Here is a 25,919-nt window from a genome sequence, read left to right as displayed (position 1 = left end):
AGTGGCCAACTACGATATAATATATTTGAGGAAATCAGTCAAATAAACGATTATAATACGTACAAAGGACATACAAAATCTCGTCATAATATTCGAAAATACTCAACAAAAATTCTGTGAGGCCTAACCTAATAACAAAGGGAATCGTGCAAGATTGAAAAGGGTGGAAAACAACAAAATTATTCTCCAAATCCCCCATAATAGTGTATGTTTCTTCGCCCAATGATATTACGTACTGTTTTGGTTGAAAAGTAATTAAGCCGTTGATTACAAATGCGAACGGGCGTGATGAAAGAAAAATAATAACCGACAGCAAAAATATTATTTTCCTCAATAATTTCTTAAATCAATATTTCCTGTCTTTATATAAACAAATAGGTTTTCGTCAGAGTGAACTTATAATGTTAATTAATTCATTACACCATAAAAAAATAAGTTAATAGACATTTCCATCGTCAAAAAGAGGAGTATCCTTACCTATAATATGTTTTAAGCTTAAGCTAGTTATTTTTCAGACACGTCGTATATTTACATTCTTTGCTATATCGGAAAACTTGATTTATATACTATAACTAATTCTTGAAAGCATGTCCTATTCCACATTCACCTATTATCAATTGTAATTCCTTTCGGTTTCTAAAGAATCTTTACCGTCATCCTACATCCCCCAAAAACCACAACTCTAACGGAAACTACCTGTTCAAGGTATAATACAAAAGTTCTTTATTATAAAAAGACAGATAATAGTATATATTGCTATTACTCCTAATACTAACTTCCTCTCCCAGTACCCAAATCAAGAAATAAGTCACGTCCATTTTAGAATTCATAAAAATTGGATAAAGATAAGATCGCCTGCTGAACACAAGCATTTATTTTATTTTGCATGTATCTACATTCAAATGGCTTGTTAAATTCAACGTAGGTGGTCCCTAGTACAGTACGTTTTTTTTAATAGTATTACATAATATCAAGAATCAGATTTTGGTTATAAACTAAATTCTAAATTTTTACCAGATATAATTTTAGACGCTGTTTCTCTAGAGAGAGAGAGAGAGAGAGTAAGAGACAGAGAGAGAAATGCTTAATTGTCAAGAAATTGTTTACAATTTGTAGTCAAAGCGTGTAAAAAAATAAGAAATACACAAATAACTAAATAAATACACATCAAGTCAAATTTAAATATAAAGTATACACAAGAATATTACAATGAATAACGAAATTACCTTTCAAAATATACATGTGAATACAGATAATAAACCTAACTATACGGCAATCATAAAATATGTAATAATTTGTATTAAAAATCAATAGATTAAACCGTGTACTACGCTCCAAATTAAATATTATTATTAGAATTTAAGTCGTAGAAAGCAGTTTGCAGTAAATACGCCCTCAAATTCTTGCGAAGTGCGGAAAAGATCTTATTGGTTAGATATCAATTGGCAAATGATTGTGCATTTTTTTCATTGTACGTATTGAGCCCTTCTAATTCTTAACGTGGAGTAGGTAGATAAAGGTCTTGCTCCGCATTTCTAAGTGGATAGCTGTACAGTGATCTTTCTAAAATTGAGGAACCGTTTTTAGGTATTAGGCAAACGGATTTAAAGATGAATTGTATTAAAATTTTGTAAAGTTTAACGGTTTAGCTTCTCAATTGATACACTTATTTCAATCACCCATGGTTGAATTGATGAACATAAGCTTTTATTAGGAATATTCCAAAAGTTGAAACAGTATTTTCGCTGTCAAGTTTTGATGGAAGAATGGAAGAAGATTTAATCCTTATATCTGGGATAGCATCCAATCTGGATCTGAAATGGTTTATTGTATGATGTGAACCATTTCTCAACCATACTTTTTGATGCAAAGTGAAGAACGGTTCTGTCTACTTCATCGTGTTTTCTCCTAAATCCAATCTAAGCTCATTCATAGGTATAGGTACAAATATATATATATATATATATATATATATATATATATATATATATATATATATATATATATATATATATATATATATATAATGATACAGAACTTTGTAGATCTATCCCTGCTTCATAATCCAGTTTGGTTAGCATTATATGTTGATTTTTACTGATGAATCGATTTTACAACCTTTCAATATCAACATATCTGTCTGGTAAGTAATCTGAAAATGATTTCAGGAATTTCACCATAGGTTCATTTGTGATAGTTCTCATTTTACTTTGCAGTTTCAGTCAGTTGTTTGTTGAGGTTGTATAATATATGTGGTCGTCCCAGTTTCAAAATAATATTCATACCTAACAGATTCAGAAAGATGAAGTGTCACAATCAACATTTACAATAGGTGTCTCGATTATTTATCTTTTCTCTTTTAATCAGTTCTCAGACTTCACATTATTTTCAGCCTACAAAAACAGGTTTATAACATCACTCATTTTGAAAGAATTATATTTTCTTGAAACTTCTCCCTTTATCTGTGTCCATATCATAGTTCGTAATGATCTAGCTACCGCCATTCCACAATTTTTTATAATTTTATATATTTTTTTTTAATTTGAACACAATGAAAACTTTTATAACAGAACTGGAATGGTATTTAATCTTTATATTCTTTGAAATTAGCCAATTCTGTAAATCTTTTTCAACCACTTGGTTGTGGGTAATTTTCCTACAGGTCTCAAGTGATAATTTCCATTACCCATTACTATTATAGAGTTCGAAAGAAGAAGATCCACCATTTGTTCGAGATATACTTCAAAGGCATCAGCTTTCATGTCCAGTATGCGCCCCTTTTCTGATGTGGATTTAAACCAATAGATAAATTATTCAAAAAAGCCTATCTCCGACATGTAACGGTTTTTGTCAAAATTTATTTGCCATAATCACACTAGAATTTACAATAGACTGCACAGTGCATCTTGGAAATTGCAACTAAACTAAACTGTTAAGTATACACAAAATGGACCTCTTTTATTAATGGAAAAACCTCCTAATGTATTTTCGGTAAAGTTGAGAAGAGATTCTTAGAATCAAAATAGGACAAAACTTTTAACCTTTATTGTCAAATAGGTACTTAAAAATCATACAGGAAGTTGATTGGGATTGGTGGCGATAGAGAAAACCGTGTCTTTACGTTCTGTATTATAGATATAGATTGAGTTATTCTGTAACAATATTTCAATGTTGCATTAGAAATTAGGTTTTATTATTATCTCGTGCATAAAAATTGTCTATAATTTTTGTACATAACGTTCAGATTCCGCGAAATCCACGCTGATAATCGCTGGGTTAAAGGAACAAGACATATGTGTGGGAATATGAGTGCGTAGGTGAAAATCAGAAAACAATAAACGAAACAAGTTGGATAAAAAATATTAGAAACTCTAGAAAACGACGGAGTAATTACTAATAAGATATTTTACATTGAAGCAAAACAAGCAGCAATGTCTTGCATAAATGAAAATAATTAGAAAAAGAAATAATCATTGCTATAATTTCTTATAATGTGCACTCTAAACTTTTAAAATATGCAAAAGAAACCATTAAATCATGTATTGGCCTCTTTAGGTAAGGTCCAGTTTCACTATCATTACCTAATTAAATTATTCTATTTTTGAAAACAAAAAAAATTAAAAATTGAAATTAAAAGCTTCATTCACACAATCCCTGTTAGCGTAGTCTTCAATTTTCCTACTTTTCTAAGAAACATCACATGTATACACATGTATTTAATAAAAAAGTGGTAAAAATGCAAATATATTGCGATAAAACTTCAAGTTCGGGTAGATTGTTATCATCTCAATTCATCTTCAGTATCGCATGTTGTGCGTATCTTGTTCTACAAGCATCACCATTGTAGCAGTGTTTCTGCGGTTTCCGGAGGCGGTAACCTAGCAACGGGAAGGAAGGAAGGGTAGGAGCTGCCTTCCGCGTTCGAAAGCAAGCTGTTTTAAGCAAGACACCCTGTTAGAATAATTATATCTCTAGATAACAGGATCATGAGATTATCCACTTTAGTATCGCCCCATTTCATTTGTCTAAATGCTAACACACTCTTACAGGCAGCAATTATATCTGTTAGCTTTTATCCTTCTATTTATATCAGCCCTTTTCGGTTCTCTTTTTCGGATTCCAGATAATATCGTTCTCCAAATTTTGTTTTTATTATCTCTTACATGTGAAGCGATCAACTATTTTCATATCTTTCAGAACTAACACTAACAATTTTAAAAGTGGGTAATTACGATTATCAAATATCAAACTAATTCAAATTGAATTGTCTGAAAATTATTATCAATATGCTCAAGGTTCCTTGTTTCAATGGTTCAGTAAAATTGTACAATATTGAAGTAAAATTATTGAATTATAGCGCTGGTATAAATCCCTAACACATAAACCTCATTTTTATGTATAATACTTTACTGGTTTATTTTGGTTCATATAGCTGCATTATGGTCACTGGAATATCATATTAGATTCAAAAGAGTCTGAGACTCTTTCAATTGTATTTTAGACAAGAATTTTTACACATTTTTCATTCAATAATCAGTTAAAAAAATTCGCCTAAAATGTTCGGTGCCATTTTCGTAGGATCTAAGCCAAGATACTCTTATCCTTCCATTAGATCTTTTTCTTACACTTCTCTACTGAATTATGAGGTGTAGAATCTCATATTCTGGACCTATCATGATGTGGCTAAGATATTGAGGTTAAATTCTTTTCACTTCAAGGTCCATCACTAGTCCGTGATAATCTACAAAGCTTCTAGTCTTGAAGTTTCTATACCATAGAAAAAGACTAGAAATATATAGCATTAGAGCTTCAGCTCAGCTCCAAGCTCAGGTCGCAGCTACAGAAAAGCTTCTGGATCTTTATAAACGATGCACTGTAATTCTAAAATTCGGCGAAGGTGCGCGGCACCATTAACATACTTCTCATAAACCGCGGAATCCGTTTGATGTTTGTTGTTATATAGCAAGCAGTTCCTTTACTTTGTCTCTTTTGAATATAGCAAGATCTATTTTTTCATTTGTTTTGTTACTTTATTTTCTAGAAGTTTCGAGAATTCTTTTGGGATATATATATATATATATATATATATATATATATATATATATATATATATATATATTATTCCATGAACAACTACATATTTTTGCGCCTTGTACAGTCGAAACATAATATATATCAAATACTCAGGATTAACTGAATATTCACATATTCATTGGACTTATTGTTCTCATTACACATCATAATTTTTAGCACTATAAAATGTACTTTTGTAAAAATTTGAAGTTATAATATTTTCCGCCCCTGAGACCAGTCGATACTTTTATATCTGAAAGATTCCACAGTGAACAGACCAGATGTCTATATAATAATCTATATATGCTGACAATGCAGGATGGAACATGAGATGGGTCTCGCGGGATACATAAGCTCTGGACAAATTCAATAATACAACATCTTCCAGGCGAAGGAGAGGAGACAGGAGGTTGGATTCGGCGAACGAACTGATATTCTCGTATTCGTGCAACAAGCCCCTGACCGGATATGATGTTCCCATATTCTGTTAGAGCGAGAATAGTGAACACATCCTTCTAAATCATATAAATCGATGAAGATTTGGGAGTCTACGCCATTATTTCCAGCCTTCGATTCGTTGTTATTGTATATTAGAAAGTTTTTATTGCTCAAACCGAATATTGATGGAATATGAATAGGTACTGACAAAATGTCTCACAGAAATTATTGTTATTTGAAAAACTCACACATATACATACATATAATATACAACAAAGACCTAAACTATATCCAAATTATCCAACGTCAATATGGGTTGATCATATCATTTACACATCACTGATTTTTTGATGATACAATAACCTTTAACTTAATAACCAATTTAATTAACACATAACTACTAAGAAAAATGAAATTCATAATGGATTTGATGACTCAGTAGCTGAATAAACTACTGTATATAAGGTGATCGATGTCTGCTTGTGGCTTCAAGCAACTTCAGCTCTGAAATCAACCACGTCTGTGGATGGTGGTGCTAATTGTACAATTTATACTTTGACGTGAGGTTCCTTGCCAAACGCTAAAGTAAGTTAAGGTAGTTTGTAGTACATTATCATCAAGACATCTAGATCCTGCAAGCTCAATATTACAATGCTCTCCACAGCCTCAAACGGTAAAGACAATGGTCCATAGCCAAAGGAAAGATTAATCGTATAGGGTTTGGATAGAGAGCAAACGTTCGATTATTACGGTAACAGGTTTCCCTTCTTCTTAAAAGATGAAAAAACAGAAATCCTGAAATATTTTTTGGCTACATAGAACTATTTCAAGGCATATCTTGACAAGTTTTAGAGTATTGATTTTAGATAGCCGATCATTCGAATTTCCTCATTCGAAGTATGCAAATCAAGTTGTATCCGCAGCTGATCGCGTTTGTTGAAGAAATAATTTGCAGTCAATATAAATGGCGTTTCTTAGAGTGATGTGTCTCGCATATAGAAACGTTTTCTGGATGTCAATGATACCGGACCTCATCTTATCAGAGCAGAGATGTAAATGAATTAGCCGACTTTATCTCTTATTAGACTAGGCAACACTCAAAGTTCCTCGAACCAGATCTGTTGTGCATTTTATTGGTAGAGCCTCAAAAATTAACAGAAAAATATAAGTTTTTGTCATTCACGTCTAGCATCATTTCATTATTGTTTTTTACCAAATTGTCGCTTTTTCGTTAAATTCTGTAAGTAGCTCAGAGTTATCATATATATATATCAAATATTTTTACGAAGTTATCTTTGGAAGTTAGTTAACAGCTAAATTGTGTAAAATGTCACGCAAATGGATATTTGCAGTCCGGATAAATATCGGGTGCCACACATCAGCTGTATATCATGTCACCGAAATTGGACCGGTTGGTTTAATGGACAATATTCAACAATGCCTTTTGGTAAACCAGGGATATGGCGGGAATCTACGAATCACATAAGCTACTGTTATTTTTTCTTGACCAATATCAAAGGCTTTCCAAGACGGTAAAATACGCGGAGGTATCTTCTATAACAAAAAGAAGTTCCTGTACCTTCTCCAGTTTATAGTGTTAAAGAAAGTTCAAGCGATTCTGTAAACGAAGAAATTGGAACATAACTCACAGCTACTGTCAGTCCTTAATTTGATAAATTTATTGAAGGTTAATTATCTCATAAGAGATTTAGATTTGCGCAAGGAAAAAGCTGAATTGTTAAGTTGAGGACTGAAATCTGCTTACGACGGGAGTTAAAGTTGCCGTCTACCATAAACATCACAGTTCATATGTTAATTTGTTTTCTAAAGAGCACAACTTAGAGTAAAAGTTAAAACTGGATTATAAACATGGGTCAGAGGAATGCAGACCTTTGATTCCTCAAAATTAAGTCTAAGCGGTGTACTGCTCCACAACGGAAATAAATTTCTATCACTACTTTACCGATCTCATTTGTAAAAAAAAACACTCGACATTATAAAATTAGTGCTAGAAAAAATAGAATACTGCAAACACCAATGGTTAACCTCTGTAGATTTGAAAGTTGTTGCTTTGGTTCAAAGACTACAAACTGGCTACACGAAATACTGTTGCTTTTCATGCAAATCGATCAGCCGACACAGAAAACTATGTAAGAGCAACATGGCCGCTAAGAAGTGTTTACGTTCCTGGGCAAAAAATGTCAAAAATGAACCTTTAGTTAGCCCCGAAAGTTTAACATTACCACTGTTGCTCATCAAATTAGGGCTTATAAAAAATGCTGTAAAAGCCTTAGACAAAGATGGAGCTGGGTTAAAATTTATAAAACAAATTGAATTCTTTGAATGACGCTAAAATAAAGTAAGATGTATTTGTTGGACCCGACGTCAAAAAATTAGATCCTACATTGATTACCACCTTAAATGAAAATGAAGGAACTTGGATGATGTTTGTCAAAGTTACTGAAAACTTTTTGGGTAACTACAGATTTCCTCAATATTCTGACTTTATCAAAAAATATCAATGCATTTTATAAATTGGGATGTAATATGTCTATGTAAATAGACTTTTGACATTTCCACCTAAATTTTTTTCCGGAAAATAGGGGCGCTTTAAGTGAAGAAGATATAGCCACAATTTAAAAGCGCTACCAAGGAAATTGGGAGCCGGCAATACTTGCACACTACTGTTGGTCCTTAGACATTCTGGACTCCGAATATAAGAGACATGAAACGGTCTAAGAAAACATAAAACTGAAATTTCTTTATTACTTGAGATTTTTCAAAACAATAAATTTATTTCTCACAAAAATATGACGTGACTCAAATTTTTCTATACGAATTACGAATCACATAATCTTGTCCTCTAGGAAAAATTAATATCTAATATTTTTATTGCCTAGTATTATGAAATAAAATGCATGATATAATGATATATACTGGAAAAGGTACAAAGAAGTATTTTAAGCCTATGTTGCGATTTCATAGTTCGTTTTCTCAGGATAAATATTTAATTAATTTTCTTAAAGTTTAAATATGCTCGAATTCCACTAATAGATGAAAGGAGAACAAACAAATGTATTGTGATTGTAATTGAACAATCTAAACTTTATTTGCGCAGAATCAAGTTGATGCAAAATGTTTCAATCTCCTCGTATATATACATGCGAGTACTAATACTTCTTAAATGTTTTAATCGCTCGAAGTTAGCCGTAAACGTACACAAGCGAAATACTATTAAAGTTATTTATGGCTAGTAAACTGTTTACTAATACTATATTCATTTAAGAATAATGTATGTTGCAATTTCAATTTTTATTCATTTTAAGACATTTAATAACTGCTATTAATCATTCCACTCTTGGTTCTGAAATATAATAAGCACACACATGCTCTTTGCGCACTTGAAAAATTTACCAGTCAACAATTTATTTGTGTTTGAAAAATGACATTTGCACTGTACATACTTATTTGTACGTGTAAAACAAGAGGTACATTAAGCGCTGTTTTTAAATAGTTCCATGACTCAAAATATATTTACATATTATCAAATGACAGTAATGGATTAATCATATCATCCATTTCCATGTCAGGATAGTTCATATATGATATATATTCAATTTTATATGAAAAACAATCATGAATCCCAATATTTAATATTTTTCTCGGTGTATACAAACAAAGACGTTAAGAGCTAATAATAGTATAACAAAGCAATTAACACGATGAAATATAAACGACAGTAAGGGGAAACACGAAAATGACAAAGCTATGAAATAATTTGTAAATAAACCGAAGAGAAATATCACATGGCAACAAAACCTAGCTAAGAACATTCAGTACCTTATGTCTATAATAAACACTCATCCAGAATATTTCCAGCTTTATGGAAACAGGGAAGATATGATGACCTCTACAGGATGATACCTCAACGTATATTTATTAATCCAAAGCAGAACAGGTTAGCCGGAAAATAATTTTGTGCGAGGGTTATTTTTCCATGGATTTAAGTGATATAAGCATAAGTCAATCTTACTAATAGGATCATATTGGCTCGTAATTGTATTTGTTTTTGCCACGTCTTTTTAGATTTGTTTTCACATTTGTTCTTATCGCTTCTTTTGTCTTCGTAAGTTCTCACTCTACCTAGTTCATTCCTTTATATACTAATTCATCTGTTGCTCGTTATAATTTACCTTAGTCTAGCTCATTACATTATATTATAAAACATTGTAGTTCAATTATTTAAACAAATTTATACCATAAATTTTGACTTTTTTCTAAAATTATGTGTAAGCTTCCATCAACTTGTCTCCTCTTCTGTTTTCCCAGTCCCTAGATTATTTAATTTAGTTCTTTAGACCAGTCTCAAAAGCATTTATTATCCACGTGGTCGTATAGGCAAAGTATTTTTATTTGGATATAAATGTCCTCTTAAAATTTTCTTTTTGATTTTGTATATTGTTTCCAATTTTTAATTAGTTTACATTAATCATACAAATTAAACAATAAAACTTGTTATGACGAGTTTGTGATCTAATAAATTTCTTGCTCATAATACATAAAATCGAGCGAAATCATCCTGTACTAGACCCAAATGCTCTAATTGCAGACCGTTAGTAAATTTCTAGTTCATAGCAGCATTTAACAGTATGTCATCTTACTGTACCCCAATTTTAGTGCTTTTACTGCTTCTGTCATTTGCTAAAATTGTATCAACCACTTAAGGCTGGCCCCTACGCTGCTCCTCTATGCATTCTCTAATGGATCATACATTTATTCGGTATAGTAAAGCTAATAACATGATTTATTGGTGACTAGAATGGTGTTACTTCTACGCCGTTTTACTAAATGAATAGCTCAATCTAATATATATATATATATATATATATATATATATATATATATATATATATATATATATATATATATATTTATTTATGTTTCTAAATCTTCTTGATTTTAGGTCTCTTCTGTTTCAAAATTAGTATTTTAATAATTCTTAAAATATAGATAAATTTGACGTTTCGACTTTTCTTTAAGTCTTTATCAATATATGATATTGACACTGACAATTTGCGTATTTGATTAACATAAATAAATATATCGAAAGGTCCAAGAAATAAGAAATTGAAGAAAAATAATAATATGCTAAGGCAAGTCGATAATTACATGATATAAAATCATTACCATCCAATCATTGCCACTTTGTCTAACATTTCTTCACTTTGCTGGTCTCAAAAAAATAAACAAAAAATTGACACTTGAATACAGAAAGTAGAGTGTCAAATCTTGCATTGCAAAAGAGCTTTTGTCTTCACCTAATGTGGTCGTTATTGCCAAAAAAAGGTTGAACATGACTTTATCGGCTGAGAAACTTAGCTTGGTCTCTGATATGTTGTGGCAGATATTCGTCTTATATATGGTTACAAAACGACGTAGAAACTACTAGGAAGCTCCCACATGATTGTGTTTATGGTTGATTTTACAAATGTGACATCCACCTTATCTCATAGCCAGGTAATCATTTAAAATTGAAGCCGCTAATCCCTGTCAGATTTATTTAACTTCTACAATCTCCTATACTTTCCATATTCGATCAACTAACATTATATTCTAAATTTTGATAATTGTTCTAGATCTAGATCAGATCTCTAATAGGCGTTGAGAAGTTTCAGCAGCTTCGGTGTGTGTACACCCACAACGAAATTGAGTAAACCACTTTATTAATAATACTCTAATACTCTAATATTCATCAAACTTAGCCTTGTTTTGAGTGAAAAATAGTGCTTTACTTTATACCGCTCACTACCATTCTCTCCCAATCATCTGGAAATCTGACACAGTTTGCTTTAATGATAGGTGTCTGTCAACAGGAGCGGTATTGTCCCGTCAGTTGAAGTCAAATACTTATTGATCCGACCTTGTAATTATATTTATGTATATTTTTCAACTTAATGTTCATTTTATACACTAATATCATTAATTTCTCTGAACGAAATCAACCATAACCCAGTATATTACACTCCAGGGAAACAGTATTTCAGTTTGACATTGTTTTTTAAGTGAGGACGTAACGTTAAAATTTAATTAAGGCGACGTAGACTAATGGGACGTTCAATTATACACACACCATTTAACTCCCGATAGAATATTTATTCAGTCAATTTAATAAGGCCAGAATTCCCCTCTATAATCGTTATTCTCCAATATATTCTAACAAAATATAGAGAGAGCTAATAAAACAATTTGTTAAATAGATAGAAATGTATAGGAAATTAGCAAATATTTGTGGAGGAATCAAAATTTAGTACTAGTATTTCTTTCATAGCTCTAATAGTCAGAAGTTTAGTAGTTGCAAATGGGGAAATGATCATCTTAAGAGATATTTGGGCATTAAGAAGTAAATCCAGTTTGTGTATAATTGGATAATGTTAATAAGTGGATTACTATTTCTCACTAAAAGCTGGTCTTCGACTGCAAGTAATCTACTTCTCAATAACACCAACCACATGGAAATGAACTAGTGAAGTTGAGTAAGACAACTGGTTTAAAATTGATGCTGGTTATATAATTATGGCTCAAGCTAATATATGAAATGTAGGTATTGAAATATGATTCTCAGCTACTCAGTCATTGTGCCAGGGCATAAGGATAGAAAACTCATGACTTGGAGTACAGAATATGAGAACCTACTCATGCGGTAACGAAGAAGCCTACTTCAGTTTGATGTGCATCTTCCCAGTTGTCCTCTCGAATACCCCACCTCACCTATGCATCATAGACATTAAGCATCTTGCGTCTTAAAGTGCTTTGTCTAATACCAATGGCAATAATCTACCTTTAGATTATTTCTTACGACTCAGATGGCCTTCTGATATGTCACATGTAGATTTCCAACCACCTGTTCCGTTTCCAGCTCTTCTGTCCATTAGACTTTTTTCTATCATTCTGTTGGACTGCACGGATTTTTTATAATCTATTATATTTTCTATGGAATATACAGTTAAAAATAAGTTACTCGACTCAAAAGAAAAAATAATTTACATCTATTGCATTCAGTTTTTTTGAGTATTCTGGCAACAAATCGTTCAGAAGTTAGATCTTTTTCACTTTAAAAAGAGTAAAAATCTATTAGGCCCAAACATGGGCAAATTTATATACTTGATTCTCTTGCAGGTTATTGAATCTCAAATAGTCCAAGAAATTATTTCTGACGATATAATCTTCATTTTTCAGCAGACCAAAGCCAGGAAAAAGAAATTTCTAAACTAAATAATGTTGAAAAAAATATTCATGTTTATTAGTAATACTTAAAAATTAGACTTCAATAAAGTAAATTAATCAAGGATCAAAATTAATGAAATCCATTTTATCAAAAAGGGCGGCGCATCGAACGGGGCCTTAGGCAGCAATAAGCCTAAATCCATCACTGTTTTCTTTAATAGTTCGTTTGTACGTAGATGTTACTTTTTGTCAATATTTATATAAGCATTTTTCGACATCAGTGATCAAAGTTGGGATTTAGTGTTTACTACTTCATTGTTTATTTTTCCATTATACAGAAAAAGCCCGTAAACGAAAAATATTTTGAGGGGAAAGAAGTTGGGGTGTGCGCTTTATATATATATATATATATATATATATATATATATATATATATATATATATATATATATATATATATATATACATATTGCGTAATTATAAAACAAGAAGGAATAGAAATATTAGAGTGAAAAACATGAATCTTAGAAATTGATTGTTGTTGTTGTTGTTGGAGGCTGAATGCTGGATGGTAAATTTACTAACGTTGTGAAAGCGAGGGTAATCTTCAGCTCGAAATAATTAAAATTATTAAACTAATTTACCTATTAATGATTGAAAAATAATGAAGTAGTTATTTTCATTGTTTAGTTAACCCAAAGGCATCTCTAACGAGGCCATTAGCTTTTGAAGGTAGGTAGGTGATATTATTTTTGTTATGTTTATGAGTATGTAATTTCAAAAGCTATATCTAGATTGATTTATTTCCTTTTGATACAAAAATTTAAATCGCACTGAATGGATTTAACGAAATACGATTTGCAATCTTTTCAAAGATTTTATTACAATCTACCTAAATATACCTTTATAGACCTGCAGCTATTAAAACATTCATTTCCAGTTTTATTGAGTAGTAATTCTTCCTATTTTTGGTATAGAGAATTCCTTTCTTAAATCAATTCGGTATTTATAGAGCATATCAATTTATATCTACATTCATCGAGAATGTTTAGGGTGGACAATTATATGATAGATTAAATAAATTAAATCAATCATGTTTTATTTGATTATTCGTTCTGATCATCCATCCAAAATAAATTTTTATTTCCCTTTGGGCGAGCCAGCCTAATAGACGTTTGATGAAAGATTTTCCTCAATTACACATTTATATTATAGATTTATATATATATATATATATATATATATATATATATATATATACAGTATGGTGCAAATGAAAGGAATAAATTCGTTATTTCGTAAACCGGCGACTTTAAGGAAAAATCCTGAAACCCGTCACAAATATTATTTATGAAATTTCAACAGATTCCTTAATAAAATGTATTAAGTATTGGTATGATGTATTTTTTGACAAGCAAAAATAAATTTTGTAAAGGCCGTTACTGGTAATGAAATGTCTTATCTACCTACTTTTTACCTTTTTTAAAAATCAACATTAACACTTGGACATAATTAACTTTCTGTCAAATGATTGATACTATTATTGTATTAGACGAATTCAAAAAGTCTTTGTATCTATCGACATGAAGCTGACTGAAACGCAAAGAATTGAAATTCTAATAATGATTGGTTGCGGAGATAAGCACGTACGAAGAAAGAAGTATGTACATTATTTGATAATAAATACCCCAACCGAGAACCAATTTCACAATCCACTATAAGCAAAATTGAGAAGAAATTCAGAGAAAAGGGTCTTGTCAAAGACCTCCCTAAAGGTAGTAGAAAACCAATATCAGAAAACAAACAACTAGATGTTCTGTTAGTCTTTCAAGATAATCTCCATACCAGTTCACGGCAAGTAGCATTAGATAATGACGTGGACCATTTAACAGTTCTTAGAAAGCTAAAGAAGGAAAAGTGGCATCACTACAAAGTAAGTTTGGTACAAGAGCTTATGGAAAATGATTTTGATAGACGAATTGAGTTTTGTGAAATTTTGATGGAACAAAATAACTGAGATCCGAAGTTTTTGAAAAAGGTTATTTCCTCGGATGAAGCTCCATTTCTACTAAACGGTCATGTCAATCGTCAAACTTATCGGTACTGGGCTACAGAAAATCCACATTGGATACAAGAGTACCGTACTCAATACCCAGATAAAGTTAATGTTTGGGCGGGAAAAATAGATAATAGGATTATTAGGCCATACTTTTTCGAAGAAACAGGTTCTCGATATTTAGAATTTCTTCAAAACTACTACAAAAGTAAAGTATACCAAAATAGACCACAAAATATCAATGAACTCATTGAAATTGCACAAATAACTCCGGAAGTAATAGAGAAGGTTCGAGAAGAGTTCGCGGCACGTCTTTCTCATTGTATTTCAGCTGAAGGTAAACAATCGGAGCATTTAATTCAGTTTTCGTTGTATTTAATGAGTAATACATATTTAATATTTATTGTAACAATAAAATTTTATTAATTTTTTAAACAAATACGAAAATCACTTAGTGTACATATTGATATGGCTAATAGTATTTAAAAGACCTTTCAAATAATGTATTACAACACTCACATTTCCATTTAAAAATTTTATCGATGACGGCATCACGCTCGCATAGATGACGTCAAAAGTAAAAAGGTATCCCGTTTTAAAATAAAAATCAACGGCTTTCAGGATTTTTCCTTAAAGCCGCCGGAAAATGCTCAGAATTTGTTAAAGATTTCAATTATCTTATATATCCTCATATTTTCAAATAAGCCTTCCCGTAATAATTCTTATTATAAATTACACGTGTTTCTGGGGCCATTTATTTTTTTCCCTGATGCTGCAATATAATAGGCTTCTAAGATATAACCGACGGCTGTTCTTAGTTGCCCACCCGGTATATTGCCAGTATGGAATAGCAAATAGTATGTAATTTATAACATAATTGCTGACAGCATTTATCACTAGATCCTAAGTATATAGTTTTTTCAACTAATATGATTCCTTATTGTTAAATATCTGTTTGGTTGTTTAATTTTTTTAACGATTTACTATACGTACTTATTCCTAAAGACATCTATCAGTATTCTCAGATACTCTAAAACAATTACGCTGGCCAATAATCTCTACAAATTTCACATCACAGATTGATCTGTGGATTGTAGATGACTGCGCTACCGAGTATCACAAGAAATGATAAATCAATGAAAAAACTTGATAAATTGTTTGATTTATTACTCCAAAGTCTTAAGAATAAACTATAGTGTCTATCAATTTTTCGAAAAAGTATTACTCTCCGAGCAAAAGTGGAAAATACTAAATTCTAGGCTTTGGTGCTGTTTGTCTGGTGCCTCGAAATTGTCCGATAAGAAAAATCGCAATTCTCGAATCAATTCATTTCATATTCTCATCATAATTACATATGTATTAATTTGTACTAAAAACAAAAAAATTACGTTATGTATGAACAGGCTTGAAATACGTAGTGTTGTTTTCTTTTACTTTGTACGTATAGAAATCATAGAAATAAAATATGACTTGTTTGATAACAAAGTTTGATTCGCACGTCAGCTATCAGATCTCGGTAATTAATGTCTCAGGCATGTTTGATTTGCCAAGTTAATATCGCTACTGCCAGATGGCGCCAAACAAATAACACATACGTCACCGGTCATTACATATCCGCGCTCTAAAGCCGTTCCCTGATTGGCCGTAGGAGAGGTTCTCGCTTGAAGTCAACTGCCCGCAATCATCTGTACGATATATGATGTAATAATGTTACAAACATATGTGCCTCTTTGTGCGATAAGGGAATTAGTATTGATATCTTCTAATCAACTAACTAATGAAGAAACGCATATGCTACCTACTTCTATTCGAATCTAATAAACCACTATAAGTTTCGTCATTGTTTGTAAAATAAATAATAGGAATAAATGAAGTTTATAATATTTTAAATAATTTATTAAATTTTTTATTTTTTATTTTATACAACTGAACTTTTTTGTCTTTTGAAATACAATTTTGAATTCACTTCATCGCCTATTATTCGCTGTTTCACGTCAAAAGTAAAATATGACTTGCCGTCATAGTAGTATGACACACACTAGTTGAAACAAATACAGCATAAATAGATAATTGGTAGTATTTTTGATCGTACCTCGTATAACTTATTTGTCCAATGTTACCTGCTATTCAACCCTACATCTGTTATGGCTATTTCTGTGGTGTACCGAATAAACCGCATAAATATAGGAAGAACTGTAAACATGAATGTATCCTGAGGAATATGTAGAAAATTTGTATTTTTTTTTTTTGACACTTCTACTTGAATGATTCATTTTTAATAACAATGCCTCAAGATATTTTCAAACGACTAACCATAATTTATGTACGAACGACTTGTCAAGTTCACGAAATGTTGTGTCTACATATTAATAACCTTAAAGGTAACACCAACGTAGCCATCAAAAAGCACTAAAATTTTAAAGCATGCCAGTGTCCAATTACCGTTTTATGAGTTTTGATGAACTTGTTCAAAATATGCAATATAAGTAAATGTATTTATATCATACATAATGCTTCACGTACCCCTCACTAAAGTTAATATCTCTCTAAACTTTCAATTGCTAATTTTTAAGGATAATTTGAAATTAAAATTTACAAATTAACACTCGTTTTGGCCAGTTGAAACTTTGGTTACATCATCTACCCTACAATACATTACGTTAAACAAGAAAATCCTACAGTCTATTTTTATGTAAGAGAGAGTAATGAAACTTAATTTTTAATACAAAACTAAGGTCATTTTAAATATTATTACAGAATAATGTGAATATATCCCAAAATTTTCATAAATGTACCTGAGCTAATACAAAATTTCGGTTCTTTTTAACCATAAGCTGTATAAAAAGGTTCGGGCAGGCCAAAAGCCTTATCTATTGAAAATTAGATAGCTTATCGTAAGATTTTTCTTAATATATGCTAGAAATTTTTTTTTATTTCAATTCCATTAATCTCTTATCAACATATTTAACCAAAAAAAAAACGATTTTAAGTTTTACCATTTAGTAAAAACGTCCAAGCCTTAACAGTTTCGTGTAGTTACAACTTGCAAAGTGCAATGTGCAGTCTAGTATAATCATGGATAAATGCCGAAAAATCCGTCCTTTAACAGTTAATGAAAAAACATTAATATTTAATTCTTTTAAATAATTTACAGACAAACAGTAAAAATGTTAATAACACAGAGGAATTAGTTAGTGGTACGCTTGTTGTTGGTAAAACTACGATTTACAGAGTTATTAAAGAAGAGAAATGTGACGAGTTTCAAACAGCACTAGAAGCTCCAGGAAACCAAAATTTCAAACAGAAAATCATTTAAAAGAAAAACTTGGAAGGAAAGTGCATGCGCTCTTCTTTAGACACAAATTTCCGACAATGGCCAAAGCTCTTGTCATAGTTAGAGATGATAAGGATAAGGAGTCGAAGTACACTATGGATTTATGAAAGTAACGTTGTTTAAAAATCAAATTTGATATATTGTCATAACACATATGTTCTAAACCTTAAGGAGAGATAAAACATACCATAATTGACTTGAACCAATTCTATCAATATTTTTTATCATGATAAATCCATGTAGGTTTTGATATTAAACACTATAATTGCCACGGAGCTAATTATAAGGTGTAAATGTGTTCTTCGTTATCAAATGTTATATCTTTTTCCTAATGAACGAGCATGTTGTAATGAAATTAAATACGATATTATCAAACTGACATATGTTCAGCATATCAACGAGACAATTACAATGTGGCTTGGATAATTCTGAAATGTAATCATTTCTGAATAATATGATATTCACACATATACAATGATTGATATCATTCATTAAATTCGACAGCAAATATACACAAATTAAATCATCATACGAGGTGGTATCAAAAAATATTTAATGCAATATTACGACCATTACCTATTAAACATTTGAAACTTGAGTGATGGATTTTGTTGTCTACATACAAGCATTTTCTAATTTATAGTGACGAAATGTGGCAACAGCAGCTATGAAAACTACCCGACAGTCGATATCGGAATTAATAGGAAAGATACCTTAGTATATAGGGTGAGTCGATACCACCCTTATCTACTCCGTTCTGTATGCATCTACATCGCGGGTATACACTGTGAAAAATCTCCAAACTCACCAGAACATTATTCTTAGCTAAACAGTAAATGACCTTTGATACCTCAGGGTCCAGCAGATCTAACAAAAGATGAATAGAAAAAAGAAATCATGAAGGTTGTCGCTAGAAGAAGATTACAAGTGCTTCCACCCATCTTAACATCAAGCTAAGAAGAATACGCTAGGAATCCAAGGGCAGTAGTACAAACAAAATACAGAACGAGAAGAGTCCACCTATTAGGGTGTCTGCAAATCTGTTAATATATGAAAGTTGCCAGAACCTCAAGTAGTAAATGGATCTATCTAAGAGATTACGAAAAACACACCTACGGGAGCGTTAAAGAAAAAAAGACGAATGTTCATGAAGAAAAATAGAGGATAGCTGGATACTGCCCCTAAACCCACTGAAGAGAGCGACCTACAAAGAAGACCGACGATTCCATTTGATGAGATGATGTAGAGAAGTCTTCCTGCAATGTATCTTTCTTTTGGGTAGGAAGGTATTATGGTAGGTTTGGATATATAAATATATATATATACATTTTTTTAAAGATACAGATAATATTATACAAGGCGTTTACAACGTTTCATGGAAGATTGGATATTCGGCTAGTATCTTTATTTGATGTATGAAATTGGGATTTCTTTTGAATGAATTGTAATACCGCGAAGTTTTATAAAAAAATCGTATAAATAGACGTTTTAGCAACAAAAAATATCATACTAACGAAGCTTGAGTAAATGAGGAAGACGTCTCATTATTACCTACATAAAAAGTGCTTCAGGGTGTTCACAAATTGGTTTGAATTCGTTTACGTCGTCCCTCTACCAAAACCATTATTTAGAAGAAATATCAATTATAGCTTTTAATTACTAAGTACGCAGAAGATTCGCACAAAGAAGAAAATAAAATATGGAATGTCGAAATTCTTACCGAACCCATTATTACTACATAACAACATAAAGATTAGGCTAGAGCTCACATCGTTGAAGAATACTTCCTTTTCGTCGTTAACCTCGCTTCGCTCAACGTTTGTTGAATCGGATACTGGCAATCCTATTGAGTTTCAACTATACGTTTCTTACACGTTACAAAGTTAAACTTTTGTTGAAGAAAGCGAAATGAAATCGAACTACAATATCCAATTCCATTCATTGATTTGTTTAGGTTTAAGAGTCCATAAACATGTTTCGTTTCAATAACGTGTTTACTTTAAGAGTTAATAAACAGATATCGGCACATGTTACTTATTCACTGTTAAATTTTTTTCTGAAAACGATAGTTTATCGTGGTTTCCAACATATAATGGAGAAATATCAATCTTTAAAATTCGAACCACAAGCAAAAAGGCTTATAAACAAAGCTGAATTTAAGTGCAATATTGACAATTTTTCACATGTCATCAATTATCTGGGGCCTTGTATTGAGAAAGCAAAGGCAAGAGTGCGAGTCGACATAGTTTATCACGTCACGCGTCTTCACAGGGCCTATACACAAGACCCCAACTAGAACCCTAGAAGTTCTACTAGCTCTTCCACCTTTGGATGCAACTGACGATGTAAAACCCTGAATGCAGGCCACGGGTGAATGTTCAAATTGCGCGTACGACCGTTAGTAATAAGGGTTTGGAAGCAACATCACTGAGCAGTAGACTTGGCCGAAGCAGGTTTCTTTCAAACAAAAGGTATTTCCTGTGAAGGAACTTGTACACACGATATTCGATCAACGTGATAGAAACTCTAACATCAAAGGCAACGAAGAAGCGAACTCGCCCGCCAGATTGACATCCGCAAATCCACTAATGGGCCCACAACCCATTCTTGAAATAGCAAAAACTGTTACCATTACTTGTACTATTACTTGTACTAAAAGACTCTTGGCCGCCCACTATCTTACTATTAATATATTGAACATGTCATCAATAATTCAGGAATAGAGATTTAATTTGAAAAATTAATTTTTGCTCATGCTGCAGCATAATTACCTTTTGGAATACACTGTATAAAACTAAAACGAATCAATTGGAAATATTAGGATCAAATTAGATCGGGTTTTGTGTTTATTTGAACGAAAGATTTAATCTGATTCTCATCTGAGGAGAAAATTCTCTCAGGTGTCAATATAATGATTATTATCAGGGCCTAGTAAACATATTAAGTCAACCTTCGTATTGTTTGTACGATGTGACAGAGTAAACAATGAGAATCAACAATTTGGTCTGTGGAGTGTTATGGGAAACGTGCAGATATTGCTGTTTACGATAGGAATTATGGTCGTATAGGTAAACCCTATGAGGACGTTAAATGATCAACATGCTAGTCACCATCTCTCTATGCACGCATTATTATTAATACCCATAACACAATTCACTCCAATTCACACATAATCAAGGATCATGTCTTATAGATTTCTACACACAGAAACAATTAGATAGATTTTGTTCAATTGAATCAGTGAAAGTCCCTTTGGAACCTAAAAAAAAATATCAAATCACATACTTTATTTTGGACGCTGGGGTTTTTGGACACCACTAAGGAACAAAATTCATTTTTAAAATAGGTTGAGGGTTAATTTGGAATGGGTTCTGATGTCCTGGAAATATAGATCCAGTTGATAATTAACTTAAAATATGGAAACTTCGATAAAGATCGAGGTAGATTGAAACATCAAATGTGTACTTGTAATTAAACTGCTTTGCCGTGCGCCGATTAGATCACGCCTTATAATTTGATTGAATTTTAAGGCCACTAATGAACATTTCACTTCAATTGCATTTAAATGATAACGAGGTTATTATTAGCGTTTTAATACAATCTTAGAGGTCTACAAAAACTGTAACGAACGAAACAGCTCTACATTTTTTAAAATTTTGTCAACTTCTTTGTATGTATTAAATACTTTTCGTTCTTGCAGGAGAATCAGAACAGAACACTTGAATAATAATTAATGAAACAAGTTGTTTGAAAAAATGCATGCTCGCTAAATACATAGCTCATCTAAAAAAATTGATAAAATTCCCCCTATCCAATAATTTTTTTCAAATTTTTTTTCATATTTCCAGAGAAAATAATGAAAAAATCAATTTTAAATAAGAAGTGCATAATAATCATATTTTTTGTGGGCTCCGGGCCAAAGTGAAAGTTTCTCGATACAACTTTTGCTCCAGAGTAGGGTTTTGGTAATTTTTTAGACTTCTTATTAGAATTTGATTTGAAATCAATTTCTCTTTATTTTTTGAGCTTTATTAGTTAGCAATAAAACTTTCATAAAATCTAACTTATGTATTGTATATATTGAGAAAAAATAGTATGAAACGATTACCCATAGATGATGAGTAGAAGAAAATAGAGGAAAATTAAATGATTACAAAAGAAAACAAAAGAGAAATAGCTACTTAAGTGGAAAGACAAGTGTGATGGGTTTCAACCAAACATGCTGATGAAACAGCAAACATTGACAATTGATCGGGAGCTGTCATGAAGGAAATCTAGTAGATCTATCAGACTAAATGTTTTTATTTTAAATTGTCATAAAAAGGTCTACTGAATGTTAATTTGAATGTTAATTTATTCTGCAAATAATTTACTAGTAGAATAATAAGTACTTATATGGAAGCTGCTAATCAAGCGATTGTAATACCAAAATCGAAAAGAATTCGTTGTCTAAAGAAGAAATAAATGAGAAAAAATAACTGAAAATGTTAAAAGAGTTTTAACATTTTGTAGTGTTTTTTCCATAAATACAAAATTCTGTATTTCGTTTTATTTCTATATGTTTGGGAAGCTTTTTACTAAAAACAGGAAATGTAAACGTAAGTAGCACAAATTTGAAATTATAGTTCATAATCATTGAATTTGAAAATATGAAAAGTGAGTTTTTTACTATGATGTAGATGCCATGGTAAGAAAATTAAACTGTTAAAGCTTCAAGGTCGGTCTAGCACAACTGTAAAACACATTTATGTGCGTTTTATCGGTTCGTGGAACTTCCGAATAAACTGCATTGTACTGTTACGGACCTGCAGCTCAACGTTAAAACAAATTTGAGATAATTCATAATAAATTTATAACATAAAATAAAGGACTATGAATTATATTAATACATTTAATATTGTTCCAAGAATAGTCCTGATACATATCCCGAACATTACAGTAGAATTAGAATTTTTGTACAGTTTTCAAAATTACTTACTGCTACTAAGACGATCCCTCCATGACATAGGATTCAGACCTTGTATTCCACCAGGCCAGTAAAGGCCTCCAGCACCTCTTGCAAGCTCTACAGGAGGTTTGTTGACAGAATTAGCGGCATGATGGTGGAAAAAGGCAGCGGCGGCAATGTTAAATCCACGCAGTCCAGAATTAGAAGCACTCTGAGCGCTGTTAGAGGCCATACTTAGTGTATTCTGCGTAAAACCGAGATTATGTGGGAAATGCAAGGGGCCAGTTGTAATTTGAGAAGGCCTTGACAATATATGGTCAATGCCATGAGGATTAGCCCCTTGAGAACTGTTGCTATTGCTTGTGGCACCTAAGGGACTTCTCGACGTCAAGCCTGACCGTTCTACGTGTAAACTTGTACGTTCTAGCAAGACGTCGGCATCACTTTTTTCTTGGCCATGAAGATGTTCGGAGTTGAGATGTGTTTGATGATTTTTCATTTCGGTCATAGAATGAAGGGCCGCCAACGGAGCTGCTAACATATTACGGTGCTCCAGGTTGAGAAAACTGAGATTCTGATGACTGGCGAATTCAAGCATTTTGGAAACTGGTGGTGGTGGAGTTACTGATACTTCGGACCGGTCGCTGGACGCGTCGCTGTGTTGCGTCATTGCTACTGGAGACGCCGTGGTTGCAACTTGAAGACGCGATCAAGCCGCGTCGCCGAGGAATGTCTCAGGGCTCAGAACGAAAATTTTTTCACGAATTACACGTGCCCTCACTACACATCACATAAACACTGTTATCGTATAGCGAGCGCCTAGTCTTTTTCAATTTATAATATAGTCCTTCCCGTGTATTGGTCACTATTAGGTTGACAATGAACTGAACTCGTATGTAGAAAAGACTTGCTGAGTGAGGTGAGTTTAGTGGGCGGTGGCCAGAAATAAGGTGATAGCTAGTGGGGATGTCTATAAACTGAACTACATGTTAAATATGTGCTACTGGTAAGCTCATTACAGGGGCCTCTATGGCAGTTAGCGATTCGGTGCGTGTCGCCTGGCTGCGTGGTTGCTATCTGCTCTATTTTTAAAAGAGATTAATGCTTTTTTCATTGGCGGGAAGGAGGGACGTCGTGATGGAAAGAGGCGCGCTATTGGTGAGATTCTACTTCCCCGGCAACGCCCGCTATTGGTTGCCAGACCGCCCTACCCCCAGTCGAATACGTATTATCGCAATATACATAGAACTCAATCTGTAAGGAGGTATTTTACTAACATAAACATGTTGTCAGTGGAAGAAAGCTTTGACTAGTTAACTGCTTACCTTGGGTTTGTCTCGACTATTCCCGTTCACGAAAAAACGTGGAGTTATTCATGTATTCACATAGGTATGGGGGAATCAAAACAAAATCGTATTTTCATTTTACAGGATGTTAGTTTCTTAAAACTAATTTTCTCGGTGTGCATCGATTTTTAACATATCCCTTTTTTTTCAAATAATATTATACAGGGAGTCCTCTAAACTAGAGAAATGGTACGTAAATAGGTAGGTAACTTTAAACAAAGACGACAATTGCTAATAGTAATTCATACTTTCAACATAGAGCATTGTGGGTCTGAGGGACAGGAAATAGAGGATTCATAGGCGTGCGGTTATTGTGAAAAATTTTTACGGTTAGTATTATGCAGGTGACGTCATTTAATTTGGACGAAACATTGTTGATTGTTTTTTAATTTTACAGTTGAGCGCATACAAGTTCTATTGCTCTCAACTCATAATGGGAGGGTTGCAATAATTACGCCTAATTCTCACCACTACATATTTCATATATTTATATTCATGAAAGTTTATTATTTAGATTTTCAATATTGATAATTTTATTTTTTTTGTGAGCCAATCTGCGGCCTTGGCCTCTATCCATTTGATGATTGTTCAAGAATGTTCAATTGTTCTGTGGAATGGAGCTTGTTGCTAAACAGAACCCTTGGTTACACATTACAATATCATTTAGCATACATTTTGGTGAAGTAAGTAAAAAAATAACGTTCTTATTTCGTTTTACGAAACCCTTATAAAATCTCCATCGATTAAACAATGATAAAGCTGTTGAGGCTTCTTACAAGATTGGCTTGTTGATATCAAAAGATAAAAAGCCTCATACCATCGGTGAGTCACTCCTAAAACCTTGTTTCATTACTGCTTATAGTGATTTACTCGGAGAAGACAGCTGTCGTCAGATATAAAAAATTCCATTGTCAAACGATACAATTAAACGTCGAATTAATGAAATATCCGTCGATTCGATATCTCAAGTAGTTCAAAAGTTAAAGGGCTCTCCTTTCTTTTCATTGCAATATGATGAAACGACTGATATTCCAAAATATGCCCAGTTATTGTTTTACTGAGAATTTACTGAGGAAAAAAAATCGTTGAGGAAATATTGTTTTCAAAATCACTGGAAACAACCACCAAGGCTATTGATATATTTTCTGCACTTGACAATTTTTTAGTGGCGAATAACCTTCCATAGGAGACAGTTATTGGAATATGCACTGATGGGGCACAAGCTATGACAGATTGCCAAACAGAATTTATTGAGTTGGCCAAGAAAAAGAATCCCAAGATTATAGGTTCTCATTGTATCATTCACAGACAAACTTTGGCTTAAGGCTTTGGCTCCATTCAATTTACTTAAGTAGTTCTCGTTCCTGTAACTCATTTTTATAAGAGGTTGAAGATAGTACAACAGTTTTCCTCAATAGGTTTCGTTCAACTCTTGGTATTGCGAGAATAACTAACGGGCAAACATTTTGGAAAGACATTTTTAAAAGTCATCAACATTCA

The 25,919-nt window shown here is 32.3% G+C and overlaps 1 protein-coding gene across 1 annotated transcript in view; it reads right to left on the bottom strand.

The window, feature by feature from the left end:
- The window catches only part of LOC130900497 (homeobox protein Nkx-6.2), a 68,485-nt gene extending 44,542 nt beyond the window's left edge, over positions 1 to 23,943 (bottom strand). Inside the window, exon 1 of the mRNA XM_057811169.1 lies at positions 23,104 to 23,943. Coding sequence (XP_057667152.1) covers positions 23,104 to 23,743 — 640 coding nt within the window. The 5' untranslated portion in view covers positions 23,744 to 23,943. The remainder of the gene's footprint in view (positions 1 to 23,103) is intronic.
- Positions 23,944 to 25,919: the final 1,976 nt, after the last annotated feature.

The sequence above is a fragment of the Diorhabda carinulata genome, chromosome 1 (genome assembly GCF_026250575.1).
Source record: "Diorhabda carinulata isolate Delta chromosome 1, icDioCari1.1, whole genome shotgun sequence".
NCBI classification, from domain to species: domain Eukaryota; kingdom Metazoa; phylum Arthropoda; class Insecta; order Coleoptera; family Chrysomelidae; genus Diorhabda; species Diorhabda carinulata.
This window is presented reverse-complemented; position numbering and strand designations above follow the sequence as displayed.